The 23607-nt window shown below is 28.8% G+C and overlaps 1 protein-coding gene across 1 annotated transcript in view; it reads left to right on the top strand.

Annotated features, from left to right (window-relative positions):
* The first annotated feature begins 1311 nt into the window (after positions 1-1311).
* Positions 1312-23607, top strand: part of PDE4D_4 (cAMP-specific 3',5'-cyclic phosphodiesterase 4D) — a 131238-nt gene continuing 108942 nt past the window's right edge. Inside the window, exon 1 of the mRNA XM_051217383.1 lies at positions 1312-2027. Coding sequence (XP_051064776.1) covers positions 1693-2027 — 335 coding nt within the window. The 5' untranslated portion in view covers positions 1312-1692. The remainder of the gene's footprint in view (positions 2028-23607) is intronic.

Raw genomic sequence — 23607 nt, 5'->3', positions numbered from 1 at the left:
ATCATATATATATTTCTTCACTCTATTCATTTCCTGTTTTACTAATTTTTTTATGAGTTTTCATCGTTACTAGTTTAAGGCCATAAGTGGTCAATAATAATAATATTAATAAATTCACTTGGTATTGTTTGTTTGAATCTTCCCATTAATGTTTAAAACTGCAATAGATCAGTCTCTTATAGGAATATATGCATACTATGTGTATTGTCTTGTTATTGACTTAAGTCACAAGCATTCTAAGTAGAAATGGATAGTATCTAGTAGTAAGATCTAGGATACGTGTTTCGTTCAATTTGGGACTCGTCAGCTAGATGTACCTGCATCTCAAAGTTGATGTTCACTCTAGGACTCGAACCCAGTACTGTCGGCTTCAAATTCCACCACATTATCCACTCAGTTACTGAGTCCAGATGGCCACTAATGTTGGGGTGATCTAGAAAATTGCTTGCAAAAAGACAAGCAAGCATCAGGAAATACTAAGAAGCGTTTCATTCAATCAGCGTCCACTTGAAGTTTTAGCCAGAAATATCAAAGAAGCGAAATGTCACGTTCAGAGACTCTGATTGGTTAGCTGCTACACTGCTACTATGTTTATTAGCATTCCAGAATCTTCTAGCAACCCAAAGACATTTAAAATATTATAAAAGCCCCTGTATTCTCTGTATTAAAATGAACCTTGGAGTAAACTACTTCTCGCATACTTTAAGTCTTCTCTCTCGTGTTCATGTCGCTGTGTAGTTCTAGCTTTGGGAGGTTACAGAATAGCTTAAGAGACGAATATAACATTCAATCCGCAAGACTTATCAACTAACTTGTGCAATAATAATAATAATAATAATCCTTTTTGCACAATATAAATTCTACAATTTATAAGTTAAAATATTCATTTTTTGTTTACTCATTTACTGATTTACCTATTTGTTCATTTATTCAAATAATTTTAACCAATCAAATGAGAATTAGCAACAATAATAAAATTGACCAATCATTATTATCCAATAAGAATTTGAGCATAAATCAAATAATTGTAAATTGAATAATTAAATACTAATATATAAATTGATCATTTAATCTCTCTTGCGCACACACACACACACACACACGCACTCACTATATATATATATATATAATGGCGATTTTTGAAATGTGCTCTGTGCACTATATTAAACACAGATCAATTTCAAATTAAATCATTAAATTTCTGTATTTAAAAAAAAATCGATCAATTATGATCAATATTTTGTTTTTTTTCTTTTAATCAGTAAAATAAAGTGAATATATATATAAATAATAAATAATAAATAATCTCACATTCATTTACACAAATTACGTACATGGACACATATCTATATGGCAACATGTACACACATACACGTACACACACGCACACACACTTGTTTATGTACATATGCCCAATTCAAATTAGCTTAATGTTCTCTTTCCGTATATATATATATATATATGTTGTGTTTTCTTTTTAAAGAATAAGTTGGGATTATGTTTATGATAAACAAGATATAAATATTAAAAGAACAAAACAAACAGTGAATTAATTAAATAGAATGGATATTAAAGTGAATTCATTGTAGTGAACACCACATATATATATATATATATATATATATATATATATATATATATATATATTATAACTATACTTATGATTATTTATTTATATTTATCATAATCATAATGAATATTGAATTAAACACTGAAAAACAAAAAATAAATATGTTAGAAACTGTTAATACTACTAATGAAAATACTACTCATATTACAACTACAACTATAAATACTATGACAACTATATCTACAAATATAAATTCAAAATCAATTGGAAATAGTTTATATGAAAGACGTAGAAATTGGCGTGTACATCAAATGAAATCATGTATGGAACCTCCAATAAATTATTCAATAACATCAATATATCATAAAGATAATGATGGAATAAAATTAAATACTACTACAAAAAAATCAGATATATTACATCATAAAGAAAATTGGTGGGGGAAAACTATTAGTCAGTAAGTTGTTTCACGTTATATATATATATATGTAAACTGGAGTAAAACTGAATTCCGACGATGTTTTCGCTTCAGTGAGACGAGCATTAAACTTTACTGAAGTAAAACTAAAGATTGACCTAATCAAAGTACTTAATTCTTTTTCTATAAGACATTTTTTTTTAGAATTCCAAAACGAAAAAAAACTCGTACTATTTCATTTCGATCCATACATCGAGTCTTGTTTCATTTCGTTATATAATTCATCCTTTAAGAATATCAATCTATTATTCTTCACACCAATTATACTATAATAAAATCGATTTTTGTTAAATATGTAATAGTTGAAGTTAGACATTAACATCACTGGATGCCAGCCAGATCAGTGATCTAGTGGTTAAGCACTCATGTACAAGACCAATAGATTCTAGGTTCGAATCTCGCAAGGTAGGATGATCATGGATCCACACTGCCAATCAGGAGTCCCATACTGGGAGGAAAAGGTCGTCTATTGCTTTCAGGTTTTCCATGGTGATCCAGCTTTAATTGACTCATGATCACAACTGTTTGAAATTACTATAATATTCACACAAAAAACCCCCCTTCAACTAAGTATTCATATTTTTTAGGAAAAAAAACTTTTCAGTAGTCAATAATATCTACTAATCATTTTCAATCAGAATAGTTTCCTAACAATTCAACTATTCTAACTATTTGTTTCTATTTAACATTTACATGATAAAATCTATCATTTCTAATATATTTTAGTTATTTATTGTTTTAAAAAATACATATAGTGTAGTGTATTCATTTAGAGTTTTTCACTATTTTACATGGTAACAAACCTGTAAGTACACATAATTAACATTTATAAAGTGTTCAGTTCAAATCATATGTAAAATATTAAAGTTTACTATAATCTATGTACAGTTGAAAAGTACATGACCTAAATATTTGACCAGGTCATTAATCTATCTATCTATCTATCTATCTATCTATCTATCTATCTATCTATCTATCTATCTATCTATCTATCTATCTATCTATCTATCTATCTATCTATCTATCTATCTATCTATCTATCTATCTATCTATCTATCTATCTATCTATCTATCTATCTATCTATCTATCTATCTATCTATCTATCTATCTATCTATCTATCTATCTATCTATCTATCTATCTATCTATCTATCTATCTATCTATCTATCTATCTATCTATCTATCTATCTATCTATCTATCTATCTATCTATCTATCTATCTATCTATCTATCTATCTATCTATCTATCTATCTATCTATCTATCTATCTATCTATCTATCTATCTATCTATCTATCTATCTATCTATCTATCTATCTATCTATCTATCTATCTATCTATCTATCTATCTATCTATCTATCTATCTATCTATCTATCTATCTATCTATCTATCTATCTATCTATCTATCTATCTATCTATCTATCTATCTATCTATCTATCTATCTATCTATCTATCTATCTATCTATCTATCTATCTATCTATCTATCTATCTATCTATCTATCTATCTATCTATCTATCTATCTATCTATCTATCTATCTATCTATCTATCTATCTATCTATCTATCTATCTATCTATCTATCTATCTATCTATCTATCTATCTATCTATCTATCTATCTATCTATCTATCTATCTATCTATCTATCTATCTATCTATCTATCTATCTATCTATCTATCTATCTATCTATCTATCTATCTATCTATCTATCTATCTATCTATCTATCTATCTATCTATCTATCTATCTATCTATCTATCTATCTATCTATCTATCTATCTATCTATCTATCTATCTATCTATCTATCTATCTATCTATCTATCTATCTATCTATCTATCTATCTATCTATCTATCTATCTATCTATCTATCTATCTATCTATCTATCTATCTATCTATCTATCTATCTATCCACACATCTATCTATCTATCTATCTATCTATCTATCTATCTATCTATCTATCTATCTATCTATCTATCTATCTATCTATCTATCTATCTATCTATCTATCTATATATATATATATATATATATATATATATATATATATATATATATATATATATATATATATAGGTTTAGTAAATGAGAATTTATAGCTTGATTGATGAAATGTCAGGTAAATAATTTGTAAACCCCACAGCAACAACAACAACAACAATTTGTTGGTTGAAATCATGAGTCAATTGAAGCTAGATCATTATGGAAAACCTGTAAGCACTGGATGGCCGTTTCGTTCTAGTATGGGACTCTTCAGCAGTGCCGTCTAGCGCTTTCAGGTTGTTCCATGGTTGTCTTGCTTCAATTGACTCATGATTTTAACCAATGAAATTTCTAAAATCCCCACAAAACTCATTCTGATAAAAATTTGTTGATTAAGTGTAATTCATTTTTACATGTAATATAATGGAACAGAGTTAATACTTTGATACAACTATAAAGCTACTACAATAATACTGAATATGAAGTTATTTATGAAGATTTTAACTACATTACTGTTAATTCATGAATAACACTTAATATAGGAAAGATTTCTAGTAATTTTTAATATTCTGCTCTATGTATGTAGAGGTTAGATGTAGGGTATTAGGGAATGATCGTAAATCAGTTGATGAGGTTGTGAATCTTCATCGACTGAGATGGTTGGGCCACGTGTTACATATACCTGAACACCGATTACCACGACGCGCAATGCTGACTAATGTTGGAGATGGTTGTAAGAAAGTTAGGGCCGGCCAAACTAAAATGTGGCATCAGTCCTTGAAGACACTAACTTCTAATCTGAGCCATTTTGGTAGATTCAGACTACTTGGTTGAGGTCCGCATGACTATTATAACCAATGGTTAGAGACTCTGTGTGACATGGCTCAGAATCGATCACAATGGTTTAGGTGTATACATTCTTTATCTGCCCTTAAACGATAAGATTAAAATTGCTTTATATCTTTCTTATTACAAACTAATTCTTTCTTCTTGTACTATATCATTATGCACAATCCTTCTTTTATATATTACTACCATTGAAGTAACTATTTCCATGAATTCGGTGTTCATCTTGTTGTGTTGATGAGGTGTGTCAACTTGGACCGATGGATATATGTACCTAGTTCTACGTTGTAGCTGACTGACTGACTATATTTTTAGATAATTTTATCAACTTTATTATTGGTCTTCCTCAGGAAAATTGCTTGTTTTAATTAAATATTAAGGAGTGGGAATAATACATTCATTTGATTTTTCTGTTATTGTTATATGTAGTTAATCAAATTAATTAGTTTGTATTACGTACTTAGCTTAGTTAAACAACCATTGATAAAATATATATTTTTTTAAAAAGAACACTGAATACTTGTCTTGTTCCAGTAGACTTCAACCATTTCTAGTGTGAGACAGTTATTGATGCATAACACTGGAAGATGACTAAACAATACTATGAATTGATTATTATGAAAAATATAAACAGTTGATGTCAAATCAGTAGACTGTAGGTTAACCATTTGCCATTAGATTAGAATATTCTGTACTTAATCCATTATGTTAGCATCATGAAAGAGTACTACTGAGCAGTTCTATACTAATACAAAATAGCTACTGAATATTTCTTAGATTTTATTAATTATCTAACCAAGCTTAATCAGTAATGCAACCAATAATATGAAATAATCTCCATAAAGTTCCTATGTTTATATTAATTACTGTTTAACTGTCAACTTATTGGAGTCATTGTAAATTATGATCATTTCAATTTCTCAATTATTATTATTATTAGCTTTACTCAATATAGAATTCTCAGCGCAAAGTATTTCAACAAGTTCCCGTTTCTTTCTTCTTGATAGGTCCTGGCGATAAATATTGGGTGATTGCCAGTTAGATGTTAGCACTTCAGTGAATGAACATCTGAATAATGTACATTCTTTTCGTTGTATATTGCCAGCAACCACATTGTCTCTTATTGAGTTTTTTGTAACTTTGACAACGAAAGATTGTACACTTTTCAGAAACGCAGCAGAATAGGTTATGCGATAAATAGACATAATGATATATTAAAGCAGACAAAAATAGATAACTTGTTAAAATATCTAGATGGCAGGAAACAGGTAGCCCAGATGCTCAAGCAGACCGCCCTGTCCTAATATATATATCTCTTCATTCTCAAATTCGATTAATTGATGAAAGATTCCGTTTTCTGACATATTACATAATATATTAAGTTAGGATTTGAAATTCTATTTAATGAGAAAATAACAAATTTGGTCATATCATTTTAATGCGGTCTTGCCTATTTCATTCAGTATAAACCCAAAGATTCCGTTACTCCATCTGTTACATGACTGACAGTTCAACCTGATTCTGATATTTTACATTTTTTAGTCAAAATACTGGAAGATCACATAAGTGTTCATATGAGTTTTTATTATTTAAATCCATTCTGTATTGTTTGTTTTAATCTTCCTATTGTTATTTAAGACTGTAATTGATCAGTCTCGTATTGGCATATGTACATCCTGTACGGATTGCCACGTTATTGCCTTAAGTCACAAGCATTATAAGTAGAGATGGATGATGTCTAGCAATGGAATCCAGGATGAGCGTTTCGTCCTAATTGGGCTCACAGCTGATGATATCGGTAGAATGCAAAACTAGCATGCACCGCATATTCGAACGTGCGCTAGGTAGATAGTTATGCATATATATGTTCATAACATTAACATAATAGACTACATTTTGAATTGTTACCATAAAATATTGTTTTACTACTCATATGAAGTACTTTACAAAAATTCAAAATGTTTCCATTTACATGAACATTTTTATATAAACTTTAATATACTGGGAATTAAAAAGGGAACAGTAACACCTTTAAAAACTCATTCTCATCTTATTTGCTTTTGTGTTTTTTTTAAAATACTGTTATTCATTTTACAGTGGTTGAACTACAATGAAGTTTTCAATTACGTTTTCCTCTATCTGTCTCCGTCGCTCGCTTTCAGTTAGTTCGCTACTAGAATTAATGTACTCATTTCTATAACCTAATCTCTTGGGTGTTGGGAAAAAAAACGGCAACCACAAAGTTGAATAATCTAGCCAACCATATTTATTGATTTATTTATTGACACAATGATCGTAACATTTATTATTTGTATTTAGTTAACTAAAAGTTGTTGAATACTCAGTAAAGTTTGTCCATGGTAATAACATTTCGAATTTAGTAATCATCTGAAGTTGGTCGCGCAATTTCGTGGATTAGTTGATGTTAGAAACTATCACCATTGGATGCCGGCTTAGTGTTCCAGTTGGTTGAGCGTTCGCGCGCGAAACCGAAGGCCCTGGGTTCGAATCCTGCGAGCGGGATCGTGGATGCGCACTGCTGAAGAGTCCCGCAATAGAACGAAACGGCCGTCCAGTACTTCCAGGTTTTCAATTGTGGTGGTCTAACATCAATCGGTTCATGATCTCAATAAATCATCTGAACACCCTACAAAAAAAATTTTTTTCCAATTAGCTAGTGAACAGAACACCAGTGGGGACAGTCAAATATATTAGACACAAAACTACAGGATTTGTTAAGAAAATATAACAATCATAAAGTAAATGCTTAATCTACAAAATGTCCATTGACTGTCTTAAATGACTCAGACTTCATTGTTCTTTTATTTTCATACAAATTTCATCCTGTTTCGATTCTTTACTGTTCAATCGTTTTGCCTCTCTGTTGCCAGACATTCTGATCACGATTAACGTCATATACTACTTATGTCCACATAAGTAGCACACACTACAGTGTGATTATGTACATACAAAGATTATTTCAGTCGTCTAAAATGTTTTACTATTGATAGTCAAACAATTCTATTTTGGTTGCTTTAATCTACATTCTTTTGTTTCACGAAGAACAAATGGATAAAAATTAAAAATTAGAGATTAATAAATCAAGTAATTTCTGTAGTCTTTTAGTTCAATGTTATGTAACTGTTCTATTTTCCATAATAGTTGCCATCAGAAAAATCGAAATCTTGTGAATGACAGTTTTAAGAGTTAATATTAAAAACTATAACTGTATATTTGTTACATGATTTTTTGGCGATTTAAACTCAGTAGCCTAGTAGATGATACATTTAGGTTTGAAATGACAAGTACCGGATTGAAATATCAATATGAATATCAACACTACGATGCATGTACATTCATCCATCTTGAGTTAAGTCTCAAAAAGATGATACTCAAGTTCTAGATCGTACTATTAATTATTATCCGAATATTACTAAAAAAAGATATAAATAAGAGGTTTAATAATATAATCTAATTAAATTAATTGTCTTGTATTACAATCTAACTTAATTCAATAATACATGGAAAATAGTTTTCCTTTACAGCCATTTATTTTGTAGTTCATCTATTTGAATGTAGTCAATTTTTTTCTCTATCAAAGCAAAATGGTTACAATCCTTTCAAATAGATAATGAACGGGGAAAAAAAGCATAACATTCATATACGGAATGGTAGATTCTCAAAGACACACCAAACAATTCTATAGATTTCCATACCATCGATTATTGCATCTGGAATAAACCTTGAACTATTGTTTTTCCATTTCTTTTTCAGTACTTGAGGGTTGAGTGAAGAATTATTACTGATGAGTAGGATGACACAGTGCAAGTTCTGTTGAAGTGTAGTTCACTTCAACTATTAAATATGCTGATATTTTGATTTGCATAGTTGGAGATAGATTATGACAGAGACTACAGCAGATTATCTAGTCATTAATGCAGTCGAAATAGTTGATTACAAATTAATCTGATTGAGATCATGAACCGACTGATGTTAGACCACCACAATTGAAAACCTGGAAGCACTGGACGGCCGTTTCGTCCTATTGTGGGACTCCGCAGCAGTGAGCATCCACGATCCCGCGAGTGGGATTCGAAACCAGGGGCTTCGGTCTCGCGCGCGAACGCTTAACCAACTGGACCACTGAGCCGGCATCCAATGGTGATAGTTTCTAACATCAACCAAATCACGAAATTGCGCAACCAACGGCCGTCCAGTGCTTCCAGGTTTTCAATTGTGGTAATCTAACATCAATCAGTTCATGATCTCAATCAAAAACTTAACAATCTCCACAACCCCTATACAAATTAATCAACAAATACCATTGAATAAGAAACAAACTGAAATTTTCAGGTTTTAAAAACATTCATTCTCCTATAGAATAGATAATATGTGGTTAGTAGTGGAGTTTAGAACGCACTTTTCATGCTATTTACGACTCTTCAGTTGAATATGTCTTTATCACAGAGTTGATTAACATTCCATAATTTGAACTCAATGCTTTTCTCTTCAAACAGTAACATATTATTCGCTTAACTATTGAGTCCAGATAGATACACACATTTGTGCAACGGATATAAATTTTAATTTAATTTCTAATGGGTTAACTTATCCAATTATTCATGTTGAAAGTTAAATTTTGATTAATTCATTCATTTTATTCTATTGAAGCAGTCTGGATAAGATCCATATATTCCAACTTAGAATGATCAAAGTCTAATCATCATATGAACAATGAAATAATCTAAATCATTAAACAAATATGAAATAACAACTCATTCATTTGATTTGAATTAAGTATAAGATCTGAAATGAATTACTGTCGTATGATTTAAACACCCGCGTACAGTTACTGGTCATGTGATGTTTGTTTTGTTTTGTTTTGTTTTTTCTCGGTTTTAAAATCTAGTAATTAAAAATAGTTGCCTGAACTTAATCTTTATTTTTCATTTCATTTCTACTGATTAAATTTCGAAGTAACACAACACCGACATATACACGTATAAACGGACTTGGAAACATATATGTATATATAATGTCTCTTTCATTCATTCTTTGTTTCTTTCTTACATTTCAGTAAATAAACAAAATCAGATAAAAACGATAGATAACCAACGGTATCTAAGTGTTATTTTTCAAATGAGCTTTATTTTCCGGTCAATCGTTGTTAGCAACAATTTTGACTTGATATAATCAATAGACATTATCATTTAGGCTATTAAAACATTAAATGTATTTCCGATATAACTGAATATTTTGTGTTTTTTAAGAGAATATTATGCCGCATTCTAATGAAGTTTCTATTTGACAGTTAACAAAGCCTTTAGCACTAGGCACATGATGCTTGTTTATTGTGATTTGATAGGTGGGGTAATGTAATTTTTGATTTGATTATTAAAGCTATTCTATGTGCTATGTACTTATACTCGTCTGGTTTTATTTTTATCAGTTATGACATTCAAAGAAAAAAATATTTTGACTATAGAGGATGTGCATAGATTGGTGAAATTCATAGACCTTACTTCAGCAACAAATGAAAAGTAGGAGACTTTGTACAGTTGTTTCATCCTCATATAGGACTCCATAGCAAAATACACCTATATATTCACGAGAAACCTAATGCAGAATCATTAGGTCTTCCAGTAAGAACTTAACCTTCAGACAAATGATTTGACTTTTAACGAGATTATATAGCCTGTAATAACCTTATTTCATACACTTCCAGCATTTTGTTAAACTCTTACCAATTATACATTATTGGGCTTTTTATGTCCGTGTCACGGATTTACGGAGAATCTTCTAGATACTTTCTTCAAGTTTTGCACTTTATATATTCATTTCAAATTCAGTCTGTGTTTAAAAGACAATCATCAGAAAAGATTTTCTCTCTGAGCTTCTGATATCCCATTGTCAGCACTAGTTGATCAAACAAAACATTCAGCTCAAGTACATAAATGAATTTAAATGGGATCTTATACATTTAGAGTAAAACTGTACTCAAAAGAAACTGTTAACAAACTTGAATAATGGACTTTTTACCATCCATAATAAATGATAAAATAATAGCTGATGATATGGTGACGTAATTCGACTAACGTTTATACAACCTTCCCTTGCCATTTTCATAGCTTAAATTTATCTTAATCAAACATATTATTATTACCAACGTTATTATTATCATTATTATAACACAAATTGTTGTGATGGGCGCTGTCCGAAATCTGATATTGATGTATGACTTGCTGCGAGTTACCCCTCCTCCACACACACACACACATACCTGACTGCTTGAGCGAGAACACAAAAGTGAACGATAAAATATATTAGACTGCCGAATAAAATGCGAATATGTATGTGAAATGTACTTGTCCTCTAGGTCAGTTCTGATTGCCATCGATTGATCTTCTCATTAGGCTATTTTTAATAGGCTAACCATATCACAAATATTTTGAGAAATTTACTCAACATCTATCTACTCCTATTTATTTATTCGTACTTAATTTATATTATTCTAAATATTATATTATATTATTATAGGTACATCCAGCTGACGAGTCCCAAACAGGACGAAACACGCGTCCTGGATTCCACTGCTAGCCACTATCTATCTTTGCTTATAATGCTTGTAAATTAAGGCAATATCGAGGCATACGCATAGTATGCACATATGCCAATAAGAGACTGATCAATTTCAGTCCTAAAACATCAATGGGAAGATTCAAGTAAACACAATACCAAGTGAATATTATATGATTTCTTATTTGTAATTACATAATTATCTCTTTCATTCCATGTTAACCATATTTATTCTGATTATTAATCTTATAATTTACATTTAATGGATAAAATCATCATCATCCTCATCATCGTCGTCGTCGTCATGTTTATTCAGTAGTCAACAATTTCATCTTATAATATAAAACTTTACCATCTGTTCTTTATGTATGTCACAGAACTATCTATTCTGATGGGTATAATTTTTTTCGATAGGAAAAACTATATTTATAAAATACACTAGTTGAGATTATATAATATAAAATATCTACATGCCTTAAGGGATAATCTTTTGTAAGGGAATATTCTTTAGTTTTGTTGCTATTTTACTATGGAAATAGATAGAAGTTTAGAGATTCTTTTTTGATAAATAGTTATGTAACTAGTATATTTTCTTTTTATAGTTTATGTAATGAACTAATTTCAGTTAAGAAATCATCATCATAAAAAGAACAAACTAGAAAACATTCAAAATTTGTTTCGTATAGGATTTATCAGAGTTAGTCATTCATATGATTCTATTGTCGGAAATCGAATCGAGTACTTTTATGTTTTGTTGTGAGTATTTCATTTTTCTGACATCCAAGTCATTGTCTAGTGGTTTACATTATCAGATTGAATCATTTCATGATTTATCTTTTATCTTACTAAACTGAAAGGGTCTATAATATTGATAACTTATTTTAAAGTTCTACTTTATTAGTAACCGATATCATTTAGAGAACAACTAAAAACGATTTTCCGTGTTTATAAAGAACAACAAATGCAGGAGAAGATGACCAGTGTAGCAGCAGCTTCAGTAGCAGTAGATCTTAACACACACAAAGGGAAAAGTAACAGTCTCCGATACAACACAACATGCACCAGTCCAATCACAATTGACGGAAAAGATTTGGAAGATGTAAAATCATTTACATATCTATGCAGTATCATTGATGAACACGGAGGATCTGATGAAGATGTAAAGGCGCGGATTGGCAAAGTAAGAACAGTATATTTACAAGTAAAAGAACATCTGGAACTCAAAACAATTGGCAACCAACACTGAGGTCAGAGTTTTCAATACAAATGTCAAGACAGTTCTACTGTATGAGGCGGAAACTTGGAGAACTACGAAAGCCATTATCCAAAAAATACAAGTGTTTATTAACAGTTGTCTACGCAAAATACTTCAGATCCGTTGGCCGGACACTATCAGCAACAACCTACTATGGGAGAGAACAAACCAGATCCCAGCGGACGAAGAGATCAGGAAGTAAAGCTGGAGGTGGATAGGACACACATTGAGGAAAACACCCAACTGTGTCACAAGACAAACCCCCACGTGGAATCTTCAAGGCTAAAGGAGGAGAGGAAGATCAAAGAACACATTACATCGAGAAATGAAGACAGACATGGGGAGAATGAAGAAAAGTTGGATAGAACTGGAAAGGAAGGCCTAGGACAGAGTGGGTTGGTGAATGCTGGTCGGCGGCCGATGTTCTATTGGGAGTAACAGGCGTAAGTAATGTAATGTATTTTTAACGGTTTTTACTTGCCCCTTGTTGATATCCAAAACTAGAATTGTTGTCAAAAGTGCACCCTAGTAGGATTTCCTCGTTATGGCGTGATGTCATATATTTTACTGTACTTGAAATGTAGCTAGTAATAGGATTCATGACATATGTTTCGTCTCATTTGGGGCTTATCGGCTGAATTTATCTCATTGTTGATGTTAACTAGAACACAGTAAACAACCCCATTAAGGATTGAATAAGGTTTGTCGCAGGTGGAATTTAGTTAATGGGATTGGATAATAGCAACACAAAGTCCTGAACTGACTAGTGTTTGAAAATGTTAGCTATTTCACTACTGAATTAATAATTTACAGGTTTATTGATTACGTTTAAAATCGTTAGTCCTGGATTTGAAAAAGGTATTCATTGGTATCAGTTTTCCAGTCGTTTTCAACATAGTATTCATTCATGATGAGAATTGACTTTATTATATGTAAATTTTAAAGGCGTATATCTCGGTAAATAGTTATCTTTTGTGTTTACAGCATTCAAGTGTTAACCATTGAGTTGAAGATCTTAATCCACGACCCGTATACACTCCATTTACTTAAGTTTAAGCAGTTTGTTAGTATTACAACCAAATTTCACAAGTAAAATAATCCGGTTTAATGTTGAGTAAATGAGTCTGTTTACTATAAATGAGTTGTGGCATTCATATTGATAACAACAACATATGGTTAACAATCATTAGTTCCCAGTTTGCATAGAATGCAATATTTACACCTGTAATAAGTCCTGTTAACACAGCTATTTGAATTCACTTGTAACACGATCTCAATGAATAAAATTATTATAATTAATTTGTGGTTTTTCATTAAAAAGAAACAAAATATATAACCTAGATTTTATTGAGATCATGAACAGATCAATGTTAGACCGTCCTTGAAGAACTGTAAACACTGGACGACGTTTCGTCCCAATATGGGACTCTCCAGTAGTGCGCACCCATTATCCCGCACACGGCACTTGAATCCAGAACCTCTGATATCACTCTTCCAGGTTTTCGATGGTGATTTGACATCGATCGATTCACAGTCTTAATTAAACACTTAACATTCTCCACAACCCTATACTGGTAATTGCCATGTGCTCACTAGTGACTAGCTACGTGAGGTAATTTCCGAAGTTCTAGTGAGACGCCATGACCAGTGGAGTATGATACAATTATCCATTGAATACGATAAAAGATGACCTCAAAATATCGTGGATTTGTTGAAGTTAGACAATAACATCGTTGAATCTCGAATCAATGGTCTAAAAATTAAGTGTTCGCGCAAGACTGGAGGTTCTTGGTTCGAGTACTGAGTACGGGATTGTGAATGCTCACTACTAAAGAGTCCCATATTGCAGCGAGTCGGTTGTCTAGTGCTTCCAGGCCTTCAACTGCGGTTTGACATTGATCGATTCATGATCTCAATAAAAAATAGTCAATAATCTCCACAATCCTATACTGACATAACATAGTAGTTTAGTTATATTTGTTAGTTGAAACAAATGGCCTATTGATTTTGTAAACTCAGTATACACATTAGATTATTATTCAATTAATTTATTGATTAATATCCCCTACTGCCAGTTCAATATATTTCAATCTATCTATTGATCAGATATTTAAAATGATATATAATTGTTCACAGTAAATTTTGATGTTGTTGTTAAATCAATGATGGGATCAGATTACCGGTGTATAAATAAATCTTCATCTATCTATCTATCTATCTATCTATCTATCTATCTATCTATCTATCTATCTATCTATCTATCTATCTATCTATCTATCTATCTATCTATCTATCTATCTATCTATCTATCTATCTATCTATCTATCTATCTATCTATCTATCTATCTATCTATCTATCTATCTATCTATCTATCTATCTATCTATCTATCTATCTATCTATCTATCTATCTATCTATCTATCTATCTATCTATCTATCTATCTATCTATCTATCTATCTATCTATCTATCTATCTATCTATCTATCTATCTATCTATCTATCTATCTATCTATCTATCTATCTATCTATCTATCTATCTATCTATCTATCTATCTATCTATCTATCTATCTATCTATCTATCTATCTATCTATCTATCTATCTATCTATCTATCTATCTATCTATCTATCTATCTATCTATCTATCTATCTATCTATCTATCTATCTATCTATCTATCTATCTATCTATCTATCTATCTATCTATCTATCTATCTATCTATCTATCTATCTATCTATCTATCTATCTATCTATCTATCTATCTATCTATCTATCTATCTATCTATCTATCTATCTATCTATCTATCTATCTATCTATCTATCTATCTATCTATCTATCTATCTCTATCTATCTATCTATCTATCTATCTATCTATCTATCTATCTATCTATCTATCTATCTATCTATCTATCTATCTATCTATCTATCTATCTATCTATCTATCTATCTATCTATCTATCTATCTATCTATCTATCTATCTATCTATCTATCTATCTATCTATCTATCTATCTATCTATCTATCTATCTATCTATCTATCTATCTATCTATCTATCTATCTATCTATCTATCTATCTATCTATCTATCTATCTATCTATCTATCTATCTATCTATCTATCTATCTATCTATCTATCTATCTATCTATCTATCTATCTATCTATCTATCTATCTATCTATCTATCTATCTATCTATCTATCTATCTATCTATCTATCTATCTATCTATCTATCTATCTATCTATCTATCTATCTATCTATCTATCTATCTATCTATCTATCTATCTATCTATCTATCTATCTATCTATCTATCTATCTATCTATCTATCTATCTTTCTATCTATCTATCTATCTATCTATCTATCTATCTATCTATCTATCTATCTATCTATCTATCTATCTATCTATCTATCTATCTATCTATCTATCTATCTATCTATCTATCTATCTATCTATCTATCTATCTATCTATCTATCTATCTATCTATCTATCTATCTATCTATCTATCTATCTATCTATCTATCTATCTATCTATCTATCTATCTATCTATCTATCTATCTATCTATCTATCTATCTATCTATCTATCTATCTATCTATCTATCTATCTATCTATCTATCTATCTATCTATCTATCTATCTATCTATCTATCTATCTATCTATCTATCTATCTATCTATCTATCTATCTATCTATCTATCTATCTATCTATCTATCTATCTATCTATCTATCTATCTATCTATCTATCTATCTATCTATCTATCTATCTATCTATCTATCTATCTATCTATCTATCTATCTATCTATCTATCTATCTATCTATCTATCTATCTATCTATCACATCTATCTATCTATCTATCTATCTATCTATCTATCTATCTATCTATCTATCTATCTATCTATCTATCTATCTATCTATCTATCTATCTATCTATCTATCTATCTATCTATCTATCTATATCTATCTATCTATCTATCTATCTATCTATCTATCTATCTATCTATCTATCTATCTATCTATCTATCTATCTATCTATCTATCTATCTATCTATCTATCTATCTATCTATCTATCTATCTATCTATCTATCTATCTATCTATCTATCTATCTATCTATCTATCTATCTATCTATCTATCTATCTATCTATCTATCTATCTATCTATCTATCTATCTATCTATCTATCTATCTATCTATCTATCTATCTATCTATCTATCTATCTATCTATCTATCTATCTATCTATCTATCTATCTATCTATCTATCTATCTATCTATCTATCTATCTATCTATCTATCTATCTATCTATCTATCTATCTATCTATCTATCTATCTATCTATCTATCTATCTATCTATCTATCTATCTATCTATCTATCTATCTATCTATCTATCTATCTATCTATCTATCTATCTATCTATCTATCTATCTATCTATCTATCTATCTATCTATCTATCTATCTATCTATCTATCTATCTATCTATCTATCTATCTATCTATCTATCTATCTATCTATCTATCTATCTATCTATCTATCTATCTATCTATCTATCTATCTATCTATCTATCTATCTATCTATCTATCTATCTATCTATCTATCTATCTATCTATCTATCTATCTATCTATCTATCTATCTATCTATCTATCTATCTATCTATCTATCTATCTATCTATCTATCTATCTATCTATCTATCTATCTATCTATCTATCTATCTATCTATCTATCTATCTATCTATCTATCTATCTATCTATCTATCTATCTATCTATCTATCTATCTATCTATCTATCTATCTATCTATCTATCTATCTATCTATCTATCTATCTATCTATCTATCTATCTATCTATCTATCTATCTATCTATCTATCTATCTATCTATCTATCTATCTATCTATCTATCTATCTATCTATCTATCTATCTATCTATCTATCTATCTATCTATCTATCTATCTATCTATCTATCTATCTATCTATCTATCTATCTATCTATCTATCTATCTATCTATCTATCTATCTATCTATCTATCTATCTATCTATCTATCTATCTATCTATCTATCTATCTATCTATCTATCTATCTATCTATCTATCTATCTATCTATCTATCTATCTATCTATCTATCTATCTATCTATCTATCTATCTATCTATCTATCTATCTATCTATCTATCTATCTATCTATCTATCTATCTATCTATCTATCTATCTATCTATCTATCTATCTATCTATCTATCTATCTATCTATCTATCTATCTATCTATCTATCTATCTATCTATCTATCTATCTATCTATCTATCTATCTATCTATCTATCTATCTATCTATCTATCTATCTATCTATCTATCTATCTATCTATCTATCTATCTATCTATCTATCTATCTATCTATCTATCTATCTATCTATCTATCTATCTATCTATCTATCTATCTATCTATCTATCTATCTATCTATCTATCTATCTATCTATCTATCTATCTATCTATCTATCTATCTATCTATCTATCTATCTATCTATCTATCTATCTATCTATCTATCTATCTATCTATCTATCTATCTATCTATCTATCTATCTATCTATCTATCTATCTATCTATCTATCTATCTATCTATCTATCTATCTATCTATCTATCTATCTATCTATCTATCTATCTATCTATCTATCTATCTATCTATCTATCTATCTATCTATCTATCTATCTATCTATCTATCTATCTATCTATCTATCTATCTATCTATCTATCTATCTATCTATCTATCTATCTATCTATCTATCTATCTATCTATCTATCTATCTATCTATCTATCTATCTATCTATCTATTCCTATCTATCTATCTATCTATCTATCTATCTATCTATCTATCTATCTATCTATCTATCTATCTATCTATCTATCTATCTATCTATCTATCTATCTATCTATCTATCTATCTATCTATCTATCTATCTATCTATCTATCTATCTATCTATCTATCTATCTATCTATCTATCTATCTATCTATCTATCTATCTATCTATCTATCTATCTATCTATCTATCTATCTATCTATCTATCTATCTATCTATCTATCTATCTATCTATCTATCTATCTATCTATCTATCTATCTATCTATCTATCTATCTATCTATCTATCTATCTATCTATCTATCTATCTATCTATCTATCTATCTATCTATCTATCTATCTATCTATCTATCTATCTATCTATCTATCTATCTATCTATCTATCTATCTATCTATCTATCTATCTATCTATCTATCTATCTATCTATCTATCTATCTATCTATCTATCTATCTATCTATCTATCTATCTATCTATCTATCTATCTATCTATCTATCTATCTATCTATCTATCTATCTATCTATCTATCTATCTATCTATCTATCTATCTATCTATCTATCTATCTATCTATCTATCTATCTATCTATCTATCTATCTATCTATCTATCTATCTATCTATCTATCTATCTATCTATCTATCTATCTATCTATCTATCTATCTATCTATCTATCTATCTATCTATCATCTATCTATCTATCTATCTATCTATCTATCTATCTATCTATCTATCTATCTATCTATCTATCTATCTATCTATCTATCTATCTATCTATCTATCTATCTATCTATCTATCTATCTATCTATCTATCTATCTATCTATCTATCTATCTATCTATCTATCTATCTATCTATCTATCTATATCTATCTATCTATCTATCTATCTATCTATCTATCTATCTATCTATCTATCTATCTATCTATCTATCTATCTATCTATCTATCTATCTATCTATCTATCTATCTATCTATCTATCTATCTATCTATCTATCTATCTATCTATCTATCTATCTATCTATCTATCTATCTATCTATCTATCTATCTATCTATCTATCTATCTATCTATCTATCTATCTATCTATCTATCTATCTATCTATCTATCTATCTATCTATCTATCTATCTATCTATCTATCTATCTATCTATCTATCTATCTCATCTATCTTCTATCTATCTATCTATCTATCTATCTATCTATCTATCTATCTATCTATCTATCTATCTATCTATCTATCTATCTATCTATCTATCTATCTATCTATCTATCTATCTATCTATCTATCTATCTATCTATCTATCTATCTATCTATCTATCTATCTATCTATCATTATCTATCTATCTATCATCTATCTATCTATCTATCTATCTATCTATCTATCTATCTATCTACACATCTATCTATCTATCTATCTATCTATCTATCTATCTATCTATCCTATCTACATCTATCTATCTATCTATCTATCTATCTATCTATCTATCTATCTATCTATCTATCTATCTATCTATCTATCTATCTATCTATCTATCTATCTATATCTATCTATCTATCTATCTATCTATCTATCTATCTATCTATCTATCTATCTATCTATCTATCTATCTATCTATCTATCTATCTATCTATCTATCTATCTATCTATCTATCTATCTATCTATCTATCTATCTATCTATCTATCTATCTATCTATCTATCTATCTATCTATCTATCTATCTATCTATCTATCTATCTATCTATCTATCTATCTATCTATCTATCTATCTATCTATCTATCTATCTATCTATCTATCTATCTATCTCTATCTATCTATCTATCTATCTATCTATCTATCTATCTATCTATCTATCTATCTATCTATCTATCTATCTATCTATCTATCTATCTATCTATCTATCTATCTATCTATCTATCTATCTATCTATCTATCTATCTATCTATCTATCTATCTATCTATCTATCTATCTATCTATCTATCTATCTATCTATCTATCTATCTATCTATCTATCTATCTATCTATCTATCTATCTATCTATCTATCTATCTATCTATCTATCTATCTATCTATCTATCTATCTATCTATCTATCTATCTATCTATCTATCTATCTATCTATCTATCTATCTATCTATCTATCTATCTATCTATCTATCTATCTATCTATCTATCTATCTATCTATCTATCTATCTATCTATCTATCTATCTATCTATCTATCTCTATCTATCTATCTATCTATCTATCTATCTATCTATCTATCTATCTATCATCTATCTATCTATCTATCTATCTATCTATCTATCTATCTATCTATCTATCTATCTATCTATCTATCTATCTATCTATCTATCTATCTATCTATCTATCTATCTATCTATCTATCTATCTATCTATCTATCTATCTATCTATCTATCTATCTATCTATCTATCTATCTATCTATCTATCTATCTATCTATCTATCTATCTATCTATCTATCTATCTATCTATCTATCTATCTATCTATCTATCTATCTATCTATCTATCTATCTATCTATCTATCTATCTATCTATCTATCTATCTATCTATCTATCTATCTATCTATCTATCTATCTATCTATCTATCTATCTATCTATCTATCTATCTATCTATTCTATCTATCTATCTATCTATCTATCTATCTATCTATCTATCTATCTATCTATCTATCTATCTATCTATCTATCTATCTATCTATCTATCTATCTATCTATCTATCTATCTATCTATCTATCTATCTATCTATCTATCTATCTATCTATCTATCTATCTATCTATCTATCTATCTATCTATCTATCTATCTATCTATCTATCTATCTATCTATCTATCTATCTATCTATCTATCTATCTATCTATCTATCTATCTATCTATCTATCTATCTATCTATCTATCTATCTATCTATCTATCTTCATCTATCTATCTATCTATCTATCTATCTATCTATCTATCTATCTATCTATCTATCTATCTATCTATCTATCTATTCTATCTATCTATCTATCTATCTATCTATCTATCTATCTATCTATCTATCTATCTATCTATCTATCTATCTATCTATCTATCTATCTATCTATCTATCTATCTATCTATCTATCTATCTATCTATCTATCTATCTATCTATCTATCTATCTATCTATCTATCTATCTATCTATCTATCTATCTATCTATCTATCTATCTATCTATCTATCTATCTATCTATCTATCTATCTATCTATCTATCTATCTATCTATCTATCTATCTATCTATCTATCTATCTACACATCTATCTATCTATCTATCTATCTATCTATCTATCTATCTATCTATCTATCTATCTATCTATCTATCTATCTATCTATCTATCTATCTATCTATCTATCTATCTATCTATCTATCTATCTATCTATCTATCATTCATCTATCTATCTATCTATCTATCTATCTATCTATCTATCTATCTATCTATCTATCTATCTATCTATCTATCTATCTATCTATCTATCATATCTATCTATCTATCTATCTATCTATCTATCTATCTATCTATCATCATCTATCTATCTATCTATCTATCTATCTATCTATCTATCTATCTATCTATCTATCTATCTATCTATCTATCTATCTATCTATCTATCTATCTATCTATCTATCTATCTATCTATCTATCTATCTATCTATCTATCTATCTATCTATCTATCTATCTATCTATCTATCTATCTATCTATCTATCTATCTATCTATCTATCTATCTATCTATCTATCTATCTATCTATCTATCTATCTATCTATCTATCTATCTATCTATCTATCTATCTATCTATCTATCTATCTATCTATCTATCTATCTATCTATCTATCTATCTATCTATCTATCTATCTATCTATCTATCTATCTATCTATCTATCTATCTATCTATCTATCTATCTATCTATCTATCTATCTATCTATCTATCTATCTATCTATCTATCTATATCTATCTATCTATCTATCTATCTATCTATCTATCTATCTATCTATCTATCTATCTATCTATCTATCTATCTATCTATCTATCTATCTATCTATCTATCTATCTATCTATCTATTCATCTATCTATCTATCTATCTATCTATCTATCTATCTATCTATCTATCTATCTATCTATCTATCTATCTATCTATCTATCTATCTATCTATCTATCTATCTATCTATCTATCTATCTATCTATCTATCTATCTATCTATCTATCTATCTATCTATCTATCTATCTATCTATCTATCTATCTATCTATCTATCTATCTATCTATCTATCTATCTATCTATCTATCTATCTATCTATCTATCTATCTATCTATCTATCTATCTATCTATCTATCTATCTATCTATCTATCTATCTATCTATCTATCTATCTATCTATCTATCTATCTATCTATCTATCTATCTATCTATCTATCTATCTATCTATCTATCTATCTATCTATCTATCTATCTATCTATCTATCTATCTATCTATCTATCTATCTATCTATCTATCTATCTATCTATCTATCTATCTATCTATCTATCTATCTATCTATCTATCTATCTATCTATCTATCTATCTATCTATCTATCTATCTATCTATCTATCTATCTATCTATCTATCTATCTATCTATCTATCTATCTATCTACATCTATCTATCTATCTATCTATCTATCTATCTATCTATCTATCTATCTATCTATCTATCTATCTATCTATCTATCTATCTATCTATCTATCTATCTATCTATCTATCTATCTATCTATCTATCTATCTATCTATCTATCTATCTATCTATCTATCTATCTATCTATCTATCTATCTATCTATCTATCTATCTATCTATCTATCTATCTATCTATCTATCTATCTATCTATCTATCTATCTATCTATCTATCTATCTATCTATCTATCTATCTATCTATCTATCTATCTATCTATCTATCTATCTATCTATCTATCTATCTATCTATCTATCTATCTATCTATCTATCTATCTATCTA

The sequence above is a fragment of the Schistosoma haematobium genome, chromosome 5 (genome assembly GCF_000699445.3).
Source record: "Schistosoma haematobium chromosome 5, whole genome shotgun sequence".
Taxonomy (NCBI): Eukaryota; Metazoa; Platyhelminthes; class Trematoda; order Strigeidida; family Schistosomatidae; genus Schistosoma; species Schistosoma haematobium.
Note: the sequence above shows the minus strand (reverse complement) of the source record. Positions and strands in the feature narration are given on the sequence as shown.